Source organism: Battus philenor, unplaced genomic scaffold (assembly GCF_028537555.1).
Source record: "Battus philenor isolate CCGP_79_NKW_IND1 unplaced genomic scaffold, ilBatPhil1.0.hap1 SCAF_28, whole genome shotgun sequence".
NCBI classification, from domain to species: Eukaryota; Metazoa; Arthropoda; class Insecta; order Lepidoptera; family Papilionidae; genus Battus; species Battus philenor.
Genome location: NW_027181691.1, coordinates 10,070,736 through 10,084,125, shown reverse-complemented (window position 1 = coordinate 10,084,125; position 13,390 = coordinate 10,070,736). Strand labels below are relative to the sequence as shown.

The following is a 13,390-nucleotide window of genomic DNA, read 5'->3' as shown; positions in this document are numbered from 1 at the left end:
TGTTAACGACCAGTACTAAGTAAAGAAGTTAAGTTATATCAACTGTCTATACATAGTATCTAGTTTTAAGTATAGTGTGTTTATGCTTAAACCATTATATTATTTAATATTAATCATTTATATAATTAAATTAACTATATTGAGAAACAATTCTGCAAAGTCAATAAAATTTAAGTTATATCTTCATTGATGAAGTATTTCAATACATTAAAGAGATTTTACATAAAACTAACATATCTTTAATCATATTATGATCAAAAAGTAAAGTAAATTTGTTTAGAAAATGTAAATTATTTACTTATTCTTTCGAATCTTCTTCATTTCCTTCAAATCACTGTCTCATAAAACGCACTTATGTCAACAATTTTTCCAGCCATCAAAACAATCCGAAAAATCTTTTCCGGTATAAACTTTAAGACCTTCCATTTGGTTTTTATTTCCTCAATTCTGTCAAACAGGCGTCCCACAGTTGGTCTTTTGAGTTTGATGAATAGCTAGAAGTCGTACGGAACAAAATCAGGTGAATACGGTGGTATCGGAAAGATATCATCGGTTTTTTTGTTCCAAAAAATTCAGTGTTTTTGGCACTAATAGAGAAACACGCGTACCTCGGAGATGATTAAACTTTTTGACAAACAAATGCTTGGCAAATGTTATAGACAATTCTAATAACTTAGAAAAAAAAATTACCTGCCTTCCTAAAACTCGGAAGTTTTAAATAACAATTTCCCCTTACTTTTTGATCACAATAATTCATTAAGCTTAAAACTATACCTACTTAGCTTTCAAAACTTACAAGCGTAACTTAAAAATATACAATACACTTAAATATTACTCAAATTCCTTGTAAATTATTGCTATGTTAGAGAACACTAATGTTATCACTAACAATGTATATATGCGTTTATAAGAGGAACACGGAGCAAATCCGTTAGCTACTCGTCTGATATATTCAAATTTAGAACTCCACATAACACGCAATTGTCAACTGAACAAAATCTAATAACAATTTGAAAATAGAATTATTTTCGAAATTAGAACAGAAGTATTGATAGTTATATATTTCCAAACATTTGACGCGCTTTTTTTGACATATAATTTGTGAATTTATTCATACAATCTTCGATTCAGTAATTATTTCTTTACATTATGACCACTACATTGAAAGTACTTTTGAGTATTGCTATGACAACACTTCTTATTATTTTTCAGCAAATGGACCCCCCTTACAACAACAATAACAATACATTGTATATCATGATAATTATTTTGTTATAGGACTAATAGGTGTTTAAATCAAAGTATAAAATATCAAAACGAATAAAAAAGCGCGTCTTAATGTATGGAACATATAGTGAAAAGAAAACGTATTTTGTAGTACCATATAGAAGACAATAAAATAACAATATAATATACGAAGAGATACCTTACCTTACAATAAATATATAGTTTAAATAAATTTCTGAGATATTTCGATAATCATTAATTACTACACGAAATGAGTCCCACCGGTATCCTTCCAGCAGCTGAAGCAGCACGGCATTGCGCACATGAGAGTATTCTTGAACGCATCTCTAAAATCTCGATTGAAATACGCGTATATGAGTGGATTTAATGCCGAGTTGAAATATCCTATCCAGAATAGGACCCCGACAACTACGTCCGGTGTTTCACAGGGCTCGCCGCACACGTTCGTTGTTACGTACCTGTTAAAAAAAGGTTTATATGAAGCAGGTTTAATTTATTTTTATAGAATCATTTACAATAGAGATGTGTAAATTAAAAGTTGTCTTGGGCTAAATAGACAATGCTTTATTTTATTTATTTACTAGCTGTACCCGCGACTTCCACGTGGAATTTTACAATATTTTTTTTAGTTTTTCCTCGTTAATTTTGCTAAAACAAAGCCCAAGTTACTCCTTATCATATTTGCTACATGCCAGTATAAGTCCCGTCAAAATCGGTCCAGCCATTTCAGAGATTACCCGAAACGAACAAACAGACATACAAAAACTAAAAAAAATAATTTTGATATATATACGGGTGTATATGTTCATATGCATGTATTAAAAGCGGTTATTATAATGTTCCATTTTATTTATTTTTATAGATCCATTTACAACGGTGATGTGTTAAAAGCGAACTGTCTAAATAGACAATGCTTTACTTTATTTATTTATTAGCCGTGTTCACGTGGAATTTTTAAAAAAAATATATTTTCTGGTTAAATTTTTCTAGAATAAATCCTAAGTTACTCCTTATTAAATTTAGTTACCTGTCAGTAAAAATCCCGTCTAAATCTGTCCAGCCATTTCAGAGATTAGCCGAAACGAACAAACAGACATACAAAAATTTTGAAATATGTTGTGTTAGTACATATACTCATACGCATGTAATAAAAAGTTGTTATTTTAATATTACAAACAAATACACTAATTTTATTTATCTTATAGAATAAAACACTTGTACAATGGATGTATAAAGGCAAGTTTAACTCTGAAGATATTATATATTAGTTTACGGATGATGCAGAAATAAAATAATTAAAGTAATTGGAAAACGTAAATATAATAAATGAGATAGAAAATAAAATCTAAATGAGGAGGACAATAATAATGGAGATAAAAAACACCTACCAACTATATATAAATGTAATATTATATATTTATTTAAATATCTACTACTAATATATATTATTGTCATTGGTAGTGCTCGGAATAGATGAAACATCGATATATCATAATGTGAAACGTTTATTATAATGTGGACATGCCTTTGAAATTAAAAAAATTAAAATACTCGAATTTTCGAATTGTTAAGGTGACTGGTTGCACTAACTTGTTATTAATATATGGTATACCATATATTAATAACAAAAATGGTGTCATGACCCGCTAGACGTGTCTTCGGTAGATCCCCACTAGGTAGACCAATGGTATTATCAAGGTCGCGAAAAGTCGCCGAATGTGGGCAGCATAAAACCACTTATATACAAATATATCTTTGTCGTACACCTATACCTTGCAGTGGTCATGTACCAGCTGAGACGAAAGAATGGTTAAAAATCAATTAGTTGAAAAGAGACAGTTGTTGAACTAAAAAAAATACCGAAAAATGCATATCCATGTTATGACTTCCCAACAAATTATCGGAAATCGCTAGAACTATTCCATTTACTGATCATTAGTTCGTATATACGAAATGTAATTGATGAGAAAAGTTTTTGATGCTTTATTATCTATGTCTTGATTACATTTTCCTAATAACTGTGAATTTAGTCTTTTATACACTTTACGACTTAATTTTAACTTTTTTATTTACACTTTTTAATACACCATAGGTAATAAATAAAGAAAACCGTTTATGTGGAGGTACGGGAGGCGGTCTTATCGATCGAGGCGATCTCTACCAGACGACCTTTGTATGGAGATGAGAGACATGAAGGAGAGGGTAGGTTAGGGTGTACATATATACAAATACATACATACATGCATAATAAATACACACACATATATATACAAAAATAATTATATGTAATAACATGCATGTATGCATATGTATATAACAACATATGTATATAAATTTAGGAATTTTGATTCAGAAAGACAGTTCATCTTTTTAACCTAATTTTACAGTAATGCATTAATTGAAGTTGAAAAATATTATAAACGAAAAGTAAATCATGACATAAAACCAATGATTTGATATAAATAGTAATGATATAAATAGACAAAAATAAAAATTTTAAATTTCAAATCTCCTGTGTAAACGTATTTAAATTTAAAATCGACGTGTACAATGCAATAACAATTCATAATAAAAACAATACAATGTCTAAAATAATAAATAAAATAAATATATAAATAAAAAATAAATGAATTAAAAAAAATTAATAAATACTTCGGTATTAAAAATGAATCGATCAATTTACATTTCAAGTGAATTTTAATTGAAGTTTAATCAGTATTATTATTAGAAAAGAAACATTATTTAATCAACAATTTAAAAAAAATAACATGTATTTTTTTACGTACCATAAAAAGAAAGGCAACCAGCATAGTAAAAAAGCACCGACAATGATGCCCAATGTCCGAGCAGCCTTGTGTTCTGCTCGCCAGGACTTCCCCGCTGCCCGAAGTGAAGCTCCTGTTGATTTCACTTACATTCGAAATTCAAATTCGATTTATTCAAATTTTAAATCGTCAATTACTTTTAAAAATATAACGAAGTTGGAATGATGACCTGCTAATACAAGCCGATCAGAAAATTAATTTTATTGTATTTTATGTATATTTAATCTTGCCATAAATATTTTTACAAAGAAATACATTTTTGTATTATACATAACATTACTATTACATTGTGTTCGTTTTATACATTATTACTAGCTGATCCCGCAAACGTTGTTTTGCAAAAAAAAATTGATATTTTAATTTACAAATAAAAAATAAGGGTTGATCGTAGAGGGGTGAAAATTTATGGTTGTTTGTATTCTTGTATTCTGTATCATAAAAAAATAAAAACAAAAAATTTCGTTAAAAAAAAAAAAAAATTTTAAATGTGAACAACCTTTATCACTTAGGGGTGTAGAAAATAGATAGTAGCCGATTCTCAGACTACTGAATACGCATAATAAATTTGGTAAAAATCAGTCAAGCAGTTTCAGAGGAGTTCAAGTTCGAACACCGTGACACGAGAATTTTATATATTAGATAAACCTTTAAAAATATATCAAGCTGATACGAAGTGGTTTCCACTGGCTGCAATACAGTCCTTTAAACTTTGAGGCCTGTTATCAATAGCATCACATTCTATGGGAAAATCTTTCACCGACAATCATATTGATTATTTTAGAAACTATCATGGCGTTTATAGCAAGTTATACTCTCTTAAACTGACCATAAATCATAATCCAGTGGATTAAGATCAGGAGTAGATGACGGCCAGCCTTCAGCTCTGATGAAGTCCAGAACGTTCCTAACCAAGATTGGGTGGATCGAACTTTATGAAAGAACCATTCCTGGTGGTTGAACATGGTGTTGTTAAGAGACTCAATTATCTTTTTAAGAATAGTATCTTGATTCACTTGTGGAGAAGTTTTGATACAATTTCACAAAAAATATATCTAATGGTTTCACCCCACTATATCATTACTGAAGTCTGAAAATGCCCACGTTGTGCTATTTTAACTCATTGAGAAGCTTCTTTAGAACTTTCAACAAAAACATGGTCATTTTGTTTGAAAAAACATTGCATTTAAAAATTTTGGGTTCCAAATTTACAATACATCGGCACAAAAATAAGAAAACACAATGAAAAATCATATAAAAATACAAATTCTAAATTTAAAAGATATATTTAATTATTTTTTATTGCAGCAGTATTTATGGCCAGATTTAATATTATTAATACTAGAGGTAAGTTTCTTTTGCAAGAGATACATTCAAATCTAAATATCTTAATTGCATATAATTATATAGAAACTTTTTCTTCTTCTTTTCAGCCGATATCAGAATGATATATTCTGATAATAATAAAAATATAAAATAAGTAAAATAATAATAAATACTTAATTAAATAGTGGACAGATTATTAATGATCTGCTTTTCATTTTCATAAATTATTTTCTTTCATCCTTTTTCTAGTCTACTGCAACAACGTTGTAGTTACCTGTTATTTAAATTGCAATTGCTCCGGTATTTTATTATAACTTTGTGTGTTATTAGGTTGCTCTACCAGGCTTTGTTAAGGCGATGGTATAGAACGAGCCGTCATGTAGAGGCGGTATAATCTTCTATAAAAAGTGATGTCGCAGGAGGAGGCTGCCGAGAGAGAGAGAGAGAGAAAGAACGTCTGAGCTCCCCATCCGCAGTCGAAGACCTGGACGTCGGAGGGTGTTATACCGTGCCATTCTCCAACCCTCTTAGCATGGCCGTGGCGACGAAGCACTGGGTCATCGCTGTTGAAACTACGATAGTATGCATTCCCGTAGTTTCAACAAAAGGCATTCAAGAAGACCGTGAGATTTTGGCGGTAGGAGTCCGGCATAACCCTTTCGTTGCCCCCGCAGCGGATGGTATCCCGTGCAGGATTTCCCCAGGAGTATAAAAAGGCCTATTTAAATTTTAGCATACTAAATAAAAAGATTAATGTGGAAGATCTAAAATCCTATGTTAATAAAAATTGCAGATGCTTGGTAGTAAGTTGAGTAGTATAATTGTACCTTGAGAATTGAGTTCAGTTGCAGCTTTAGCTAAATCTCTCGTTGCTGCAGCTGAGGAACAACTCGGCCTCCACGCCATCGGACCGCTGGAGGACCTCTTGTTGGAACCACCTGAACAGTATCCAGAGCTTGCTGTATCGCAGCTGATGTTTACCGACTTCCTTGGACTCGCTTCTTTACTTGGACAGATATCTCCTAAAGCCATCACTACTTCTCCGCCGAATTCTGTTTCTTCTGGACCGACTTCTGTGAAGGTGCTGTAGTTTGGACTAATATCGGACGGTCTTCTATCAGGGTGGAGATAATGGGAGTGGTGGGCAGCGTGAGACGTGTGTCTTAGATGAACAGAATTAAGGAGAATGTTCGATGACGTCCTCGTCAATGCTTCCCTTTGTCTTATAGCCTCTCTGAATATACGACAGTACATTGATATCATAACAACACTTGGTATCCAGAAGGAAACGCTTGAAGAAATAATAGCGTAGACCATGTTTGCTTTAAACATGCAGACGTCTGGATGTTGTTTTCTATATTGACGATGCTGTTCAGTTGTGTACCATCCCATAAAGATTGGAACAAAACTTATAAATGCAGGCCAGAGCCAAACGTTAGCTAGCATGAAGCAGACCGTTCTGTGGGTCATTGTAACAGGATATTCCAAGGGTCTGACAATAGCATAGTACCTATCAACGGATATACAACATAGATGAAGTATAGAAGCGCTTGAGAAGTATACGTCTAGTGAATTAAATATATCACAGACTAAAGGACCAAAGAGCCAAGCGTTTGTTAGTTCCGCACTAGCGTTGAATGTCATTGCGCATAAAGCTACAAGCATATCTGCAACTGCGAGACTGACGACGTAGTAATTGGTTAGCACTCGAAGTTTTCTATGCCGGTGAACTGAGATGATGACGAGAGCGTTGCCGAGGAGTGCGCCGAGTATGATGGTGATGAAGACCAGGCCCTTGAGGACGAGCGCGAGGGTGTGCTGCCAGTCTTGTGCGGGCGCGGCTGCGGGCGCCAGCGTTGAGTGTAGCTCGTGGAGGAACGCTGACTCCGTACCGCGCCCGCGAAACTCTACCTCACTTCGAAAGTTTCCATCTGTGAAATAAAACTTCATGTTATTTTACATATAAAGTCTAGTACGAAATTGAGCAGAAGTAAGAGAAGAAGAGAGTTGGTAGCTCAAGACCAGTGGTAATCCAAAGAAACTGTTGGCTCAAGATTAATGAGCAACACAACAAATATATATTTAATGGATTCAGGCGTTACATTGCGGAAGTCCATCCTAAATAAGAAAGGACCAATATCTAGCCACCTCCGCACATGCAGTGGTTGTCGTGCATGAAAGTGCACCGCCCGCCAGCCCGCTCGTAAATGCGCATGCGACAGACAATGCCAACTACACAACCGCCACCGTAAATTCACTCAACACGTGTTTCACCCCTCCACGGGGCATCTTCAGGAGTTGTTACACAGATTAGTACTAAACACAGAGTCTAATCGCTGTAATTACGGTGGTAGTTGTGTAATTCGCATTGTTTGCCGCATGCGCATTTATCAGCGGGCTGGCAGGTAGTGCACTTTATTGCACGACTACGATTGCTATGCGGAAGTAGCTATCTATTGGTCCTTTTCTTACTTAGGATGGATTTCGCAGAATAACGCCGGATTATATTAAATACAATTAGATATTTTCATTTTTCTTATCCGTGGAAAACCGGTAGCAACTTAGATCATCTTGATTTACTTAAATATCTATACATATCTATATTTAATTTTACTTCAGACAACGTAGTCCTAAAAACAAAGTTGACTAAATTGGAATCAGGTTCATAAAACAGAATTACGATTGCATGAGAATTGCAAATGACTTCGCGGATCGTGTTCTGTTATTCAAATGAAACGACTTTGTCAATTGGACCAGAGAGGTGCTTGTGACTGATTAAAATATTCTTTTACCGCGCTTTCAAAGCTCAAACATTTTCAACTTAAATAACATCATGTTTTTGATGTTTTTTTGTGTGTTTAATCTAAATGTTATCGCTTTTAAAACCGTTTGGAATGACGTCACAGATCAAGACGTATGTTTATTCCCTAATTGCTGTCTATTCGTCATCTACATCACCATTTTAGCCATGTTCACTGCTGGAGATAGGCCTCTCCTTGATTTCCAATATGGCAGATCATCAATCTGCCTGCAAATATCTGCAAATCATTTTAACAAGGCAACGTATCCACTTTATGGGTTGTGCGGTTTCTACTCCATAGTCTCAAGGTCCTAGTGATCAGCTGTACTGCATTGTATATAGCCTGTCCAAAACAGCTCCAACTAACCCATCCGCTTGCCATGCCTTGCTATGCCTCTTTTTTTGCGGACCCTTCGTTCAACGCTTCATTCTTCACTTTCTATTTTTAATTTCTGTACTCTTATATCAACTCTCATAATCTTGAAATCTTATTCATGATTTTTTTCCATCTTTACACCATCTCTCTTTTTTCTCAAAAGCTTTATTGAGTCACTTTGTATATTTTTATTTTTTAGTTTTTTTTCTTCTGTGTTTTAAAATAAATATAAATTCAATATTTATAGATTTTTATTTGCTTTTCTTAACCGGCTTATTATATTGTTATGTATTGTTGTTTTTTTTTATAACTTCCTCAATTACCTACCTGCAATACCTGAGGAAGGATCTACGGATCTAGTTATTACTAATTCAATCATCAAGAGAAATCCTGAACAAATCCATGACCATAGCTTATTGAGGTAATATAAATCATCACCGATAACACAGTTTGGTAGACCTTCGTCTTATAAAACTGAGATATTGGACGAAAGCAATTTAGTTTTTTAAATGCATCCTAGCTGAGTTGAATTCGGTGATGGTCCGCTGATAGAATAATTGAAACATGAATGTTATTTGCTATTTTAGTTTTGAAATAACCTAAAATTTTACAACAAACCGCATATGTAATAAAGGCAAAATTTTATTGTGGTTATACAGTAATTATTGTAGCTGTATTAATTTAGAAGAATAATAAAGGAATAGAGTAAAAAAACACGGGCAACATTATTTATTGTTATGAGCAACTTGACCTTTCTCTAACTTCTACATGTAATTTATTTGCCACGGGAGAAACACTAGGGGTTAGTACACTGTTAACAAGAAAATATACCCAGTTTACTGTTTATATTCGTTCAAAAATTAATATATTATGATTTGCAATGACTTATCTTAATTATATGTCAGTTTTAATCATCATTAGCCTGTACGAATTAAAGGAGATTATGAGAGATCCGCCATGCTTGTTCCTTCTTGATAACCTAGGTGTGATCGATGTGGTGTATTTATATATATACAGATACCATTTACAATCTAAACCCAAATACAGGCTGCGACTATATCAATAATGGAATCCAAATTCAAAACGACGTTCGATTTTCAAATAGAACGCACTAAAATGAATTAAATATAAAAAAAATTGTAGTAGTTGCCAGTAATATGAAGTTTCTTTCGTGAACACTACAGATCCATCGAAGTCATGATATACAATAAATAGATTGAATGTTTTATTAATATAAAAATATTAGTAAATAGGTAGATATTGTGTTGGATGTGTGAAGAGAATGTAAATAAAAAAGAATGATGAAAAATTATTTGTTAAATACTTCACTATTCCAACAATAATATAGGAGAAACGAAAGGCCCTAAAAATTAAGTAATGTATTTTATACAATATATATTGCAATAAGCAATGGTAGTCAAGCGGGAATCGAATTCCAGGATAAAGACATATATGATTCACACTTTGTGCATTAATTATATAGGATTGCCACTGCTCATAAACAAGTTTCAAAAGGATAGGCAGCAGCGTCCTCTGCGCACCATAATACCACACTGCAATCGCCAACCCGCCTGCTAAGCGTGGCGATTATGGTATGTATATACCTCACCCCATAGATATCTTTGGGGGAGATCTATCTCTAGAAACTACTGGACTAACTAGTCTACGAGGATAATCGATGAATGTAAAATATAATATACCAAATTCCAATATAAATCATTAATAAAACGACGATAATAGTGTAAGAAAAAGCAATATTTACTACCTATTCCTATAGACTTTGTTTTGCCAGAAGTAATTGAGAATATATATATATATATATACATATATATATATATATATATATATATATATGTATGTATATACATACATGTGTGTGTGTATAAGACTTTGTTATTTTTATCTATATGTTTTTATTTACATAAATGCCTTTTAGTACACGATTTTATTTTTAATTACGTCCTTACGTGCCTTTTTTAGGTTATGATTGGCGTCAAGTACTAACTGCTATGGTCATGTGTTTTACTCTGTGGTTTGTATTAGAAAACAAACGTATCGATTTTATGATTATTCGCAAAGTTTTTTTTTCTTTTAATTTTGACAGTAACATTTCTTAATATAGACAGATATATCTGTAGTAAAAGATAAAACTATTTTTTGGTTTCATTTCGTTCCCAGACTGAAAACATTTGGTCATTTAAATCCATACATGGCTCAAATTTATTTAACAGTCGGACAGAATGTGGCGCAAGTATTTCGTCCTTTTATACGTAAGGAAACAACGGAATATATTGAATTTCTTCTAACGAAGATATTTGCTTTGGCGTTCAAAGCATTATAGAAAAAAGGCGGGTAACACTTTTCACTTTTTATCTTTTCTTTTTTAATGTAACACTTTTGACAATATTTACTTGCTGGAATAAAACTTTTTAGGTTATGTTTTTCGCTGTAGATTCAATTCTTTAAAACTTTTAAGTTTGTAATCGATCATCCTGTATATCGTGATTCTCTAGCTTTGTATACATTTTAAATATGTCTATTTTGTCGTTCTTAAAACTATTATATTGTAACTTTAAATTCAAAATTCGTGATTAAATACACTGTTATATATAGCAACAATCCGTGACGTAACATAGCCATGCAGAACGATATCAGTGATATTTTGACGCTTTCTTTGCAAAATGATTGATTTCGGCACCAAACGAAACTTGATGCGTTTGAAACACAAAAAATCCTTCAAAATGGTTAGGGATGAGCCAAATGACATTCAAACTTTTGACAAACAGACGCTTGGCAAAAGTATAAACAGTTCTACCAACTTACTAAAAAACATCTGTCTTCAAAATGCCCGGGAATTTTACATTACTATTTCACCATAATTTTGATCACAGTGTAACATAGTCGATCTCGTCATCACTTAATATCAGGTGAAGCAAAGTTAAATGCTTTGCCTGTAGACATTAACAGTTTACAGTTTTGCATGTGAATGGATGTGTTGTGAGATGTACTAGAATTGTGCATATATAGATGCTATATTCAGACGAAGATACTTTTGGAGCTCAGAAGATACAATACTATGTTATATATATATATACCTTTTATATAACAATCGACTTAGCCTGACTTTGGACTAATGCCTGATTGGATAATTGTATTCAGTTTTTTATGTAGCAGTATGTCACTTGAAAATATGTTCTTAATTTAAAAACTGTGCTTTTCGTTGCTTATTATGCTGCTTATATATATATACATATATAACACAATACTATGTTCTGATTGTAATGCTGGATAAATTTATCACTAATTACCAATCTCCTTATCGCAGAGGTACGAAGCTTATTGTCTGTTTACACCAATACCTCGCTTTGCGTCGTTTCGAAGTTTTTTCGAAGTTGCGTCGCTACTTAATTTGCACTAATTTTCACTGCGTCTTTTTTCGATGTGCGAGATTTTCGAGGTTGCAGTGCTTTGAGTTCTAGTCTTTAATTTTTTTTTTTTGAATTTTTTTTTTTTAGGAGATGGCAACACTTTTGTTTCTAATCGCGCCATGCCATTAAAACTCGGGGATTCCCTTTCTAACTAAAAATCAACGCAATTTGAATACAGTTTTATTTTCATTTTGTTTTGCTAGTTTTAGAGTTCAGTTTCAATTACGTAGTGCGTTATGCTTTTTTTAAAAAGATTTATAAATTTATATATATTTTTACGTGTTATTTCTGGTTACAAAAAGGCAAATATTTTTCCAATTTATTTATTGGCAGCGTTATATTATATCTGTTTTTTATACTTTTTGTACTTTTATATGTTTACTGAACTTCTTTTCAAACTTCTTTTTAAAAAGTAGTATTTTCGGAACTCTGGAACCTATCTTCGATCTTTACATGGTTTGCTATAGAAAATCTTAATTCACTTTGCGGCGTTTCAATTTGTGTCGTGTTTTTTTGGAACGTAACCACGACGCAAAGTGAGGTATTGGTGTATTATATTAAAGTGTTAATATCTATAATATTTAATCAAATTTAAAAAAGTTATGTCGAAATGAGGCTTTCAAAACCAATATTCTTATTATAACTTGTAAATATATTAGTATTTAATTTTTCTTTAAGGTTACAAACAGTGTGGAGAAAGTCTGATAAGTATATCTAGATAGTTGTAAGGCTGTAGGTAAAGATCGATGACGTAAAGTGCCCTGGCCGGTTTCCAGCGCTACCTGTATGCCAAATGAGGGTTGCGTAATGAACTTCATTCATCCACTGTCAATCGATACACGAGCTTTTTACAACGAAGCTATGAGCTCAAAAGAAATTTCCGAAAAAAATCGTCTTTGTTATAAAGGCTTTTAATAGAAGTATATATAGCCTATTTTCTATCAATTTATGTATGTTACACCCTATTCAATTGTTTCATAAAATTAATAAAGAAATGTGTTTCAAAAAATTAAAATTAATTATTATTTACTAGTTATTAGTCTATTCCAATATAAATATTAATTAATATATCATATTTCAGACTGGTCACTTTATAAAGGGTGATTGGAATTAGGTTGTGGTGGAGTTTAACACGTTCACTGCGGGCCCAATTTTGAAGAACTTTCAGCTGGTGCGGCTGAGGTCGAATCAGCCTCAAGCTGAACTTCCTAGTAGTGCGGTTGAGGCCTTTTCTGCCTCATGTTTCAATCATTTTTTACAATATTGAGCCAATGCTTCGCAGACATAAAGAAAGCTATATTTGTCTTTGTCATACCTCATACGGTTGAGTGTAAACAGCCACCGCACTAGAGAGAAAACACGAGTTTTACGCGCCGCACCAGTGCAAAGT

At 32.7% G+C, this 13,390-nt stretch overlaps 1 protein-coding gene across 1 annotated transcript; it reads right to left on the bottom strand.

The window, feature by feature from the left end:
* Nucleotides 1–1,489: 1,489 nt before the first annotated feature.
* LOC137925856 (octopamine receptor beta-2R-like) lies at nucleotides 1,490–7,235 on the bottom strand. Its single transcript, XM_068769321.1, has 3 exons — nucleotides 6,224–7,235; nucleotides 4,035–4,146; nucleotides 1,490–1,706 (listed from the first exon to the last, which is right to left on the bottom strand). The coding sequence occupies exons 1-3, from the start codon at nucleotides 7,059–7,061 to the stop codon at nucleotides 1,490–1,492; spliced, it is 1,167 nt and encodes a 388-aa protein (XP_068625422.1). The 5' UTR covers nucleotides 7,062–7,235.
* Nucleotides 7,236–13,390: the final 6,155 nt, after the last annotated feature.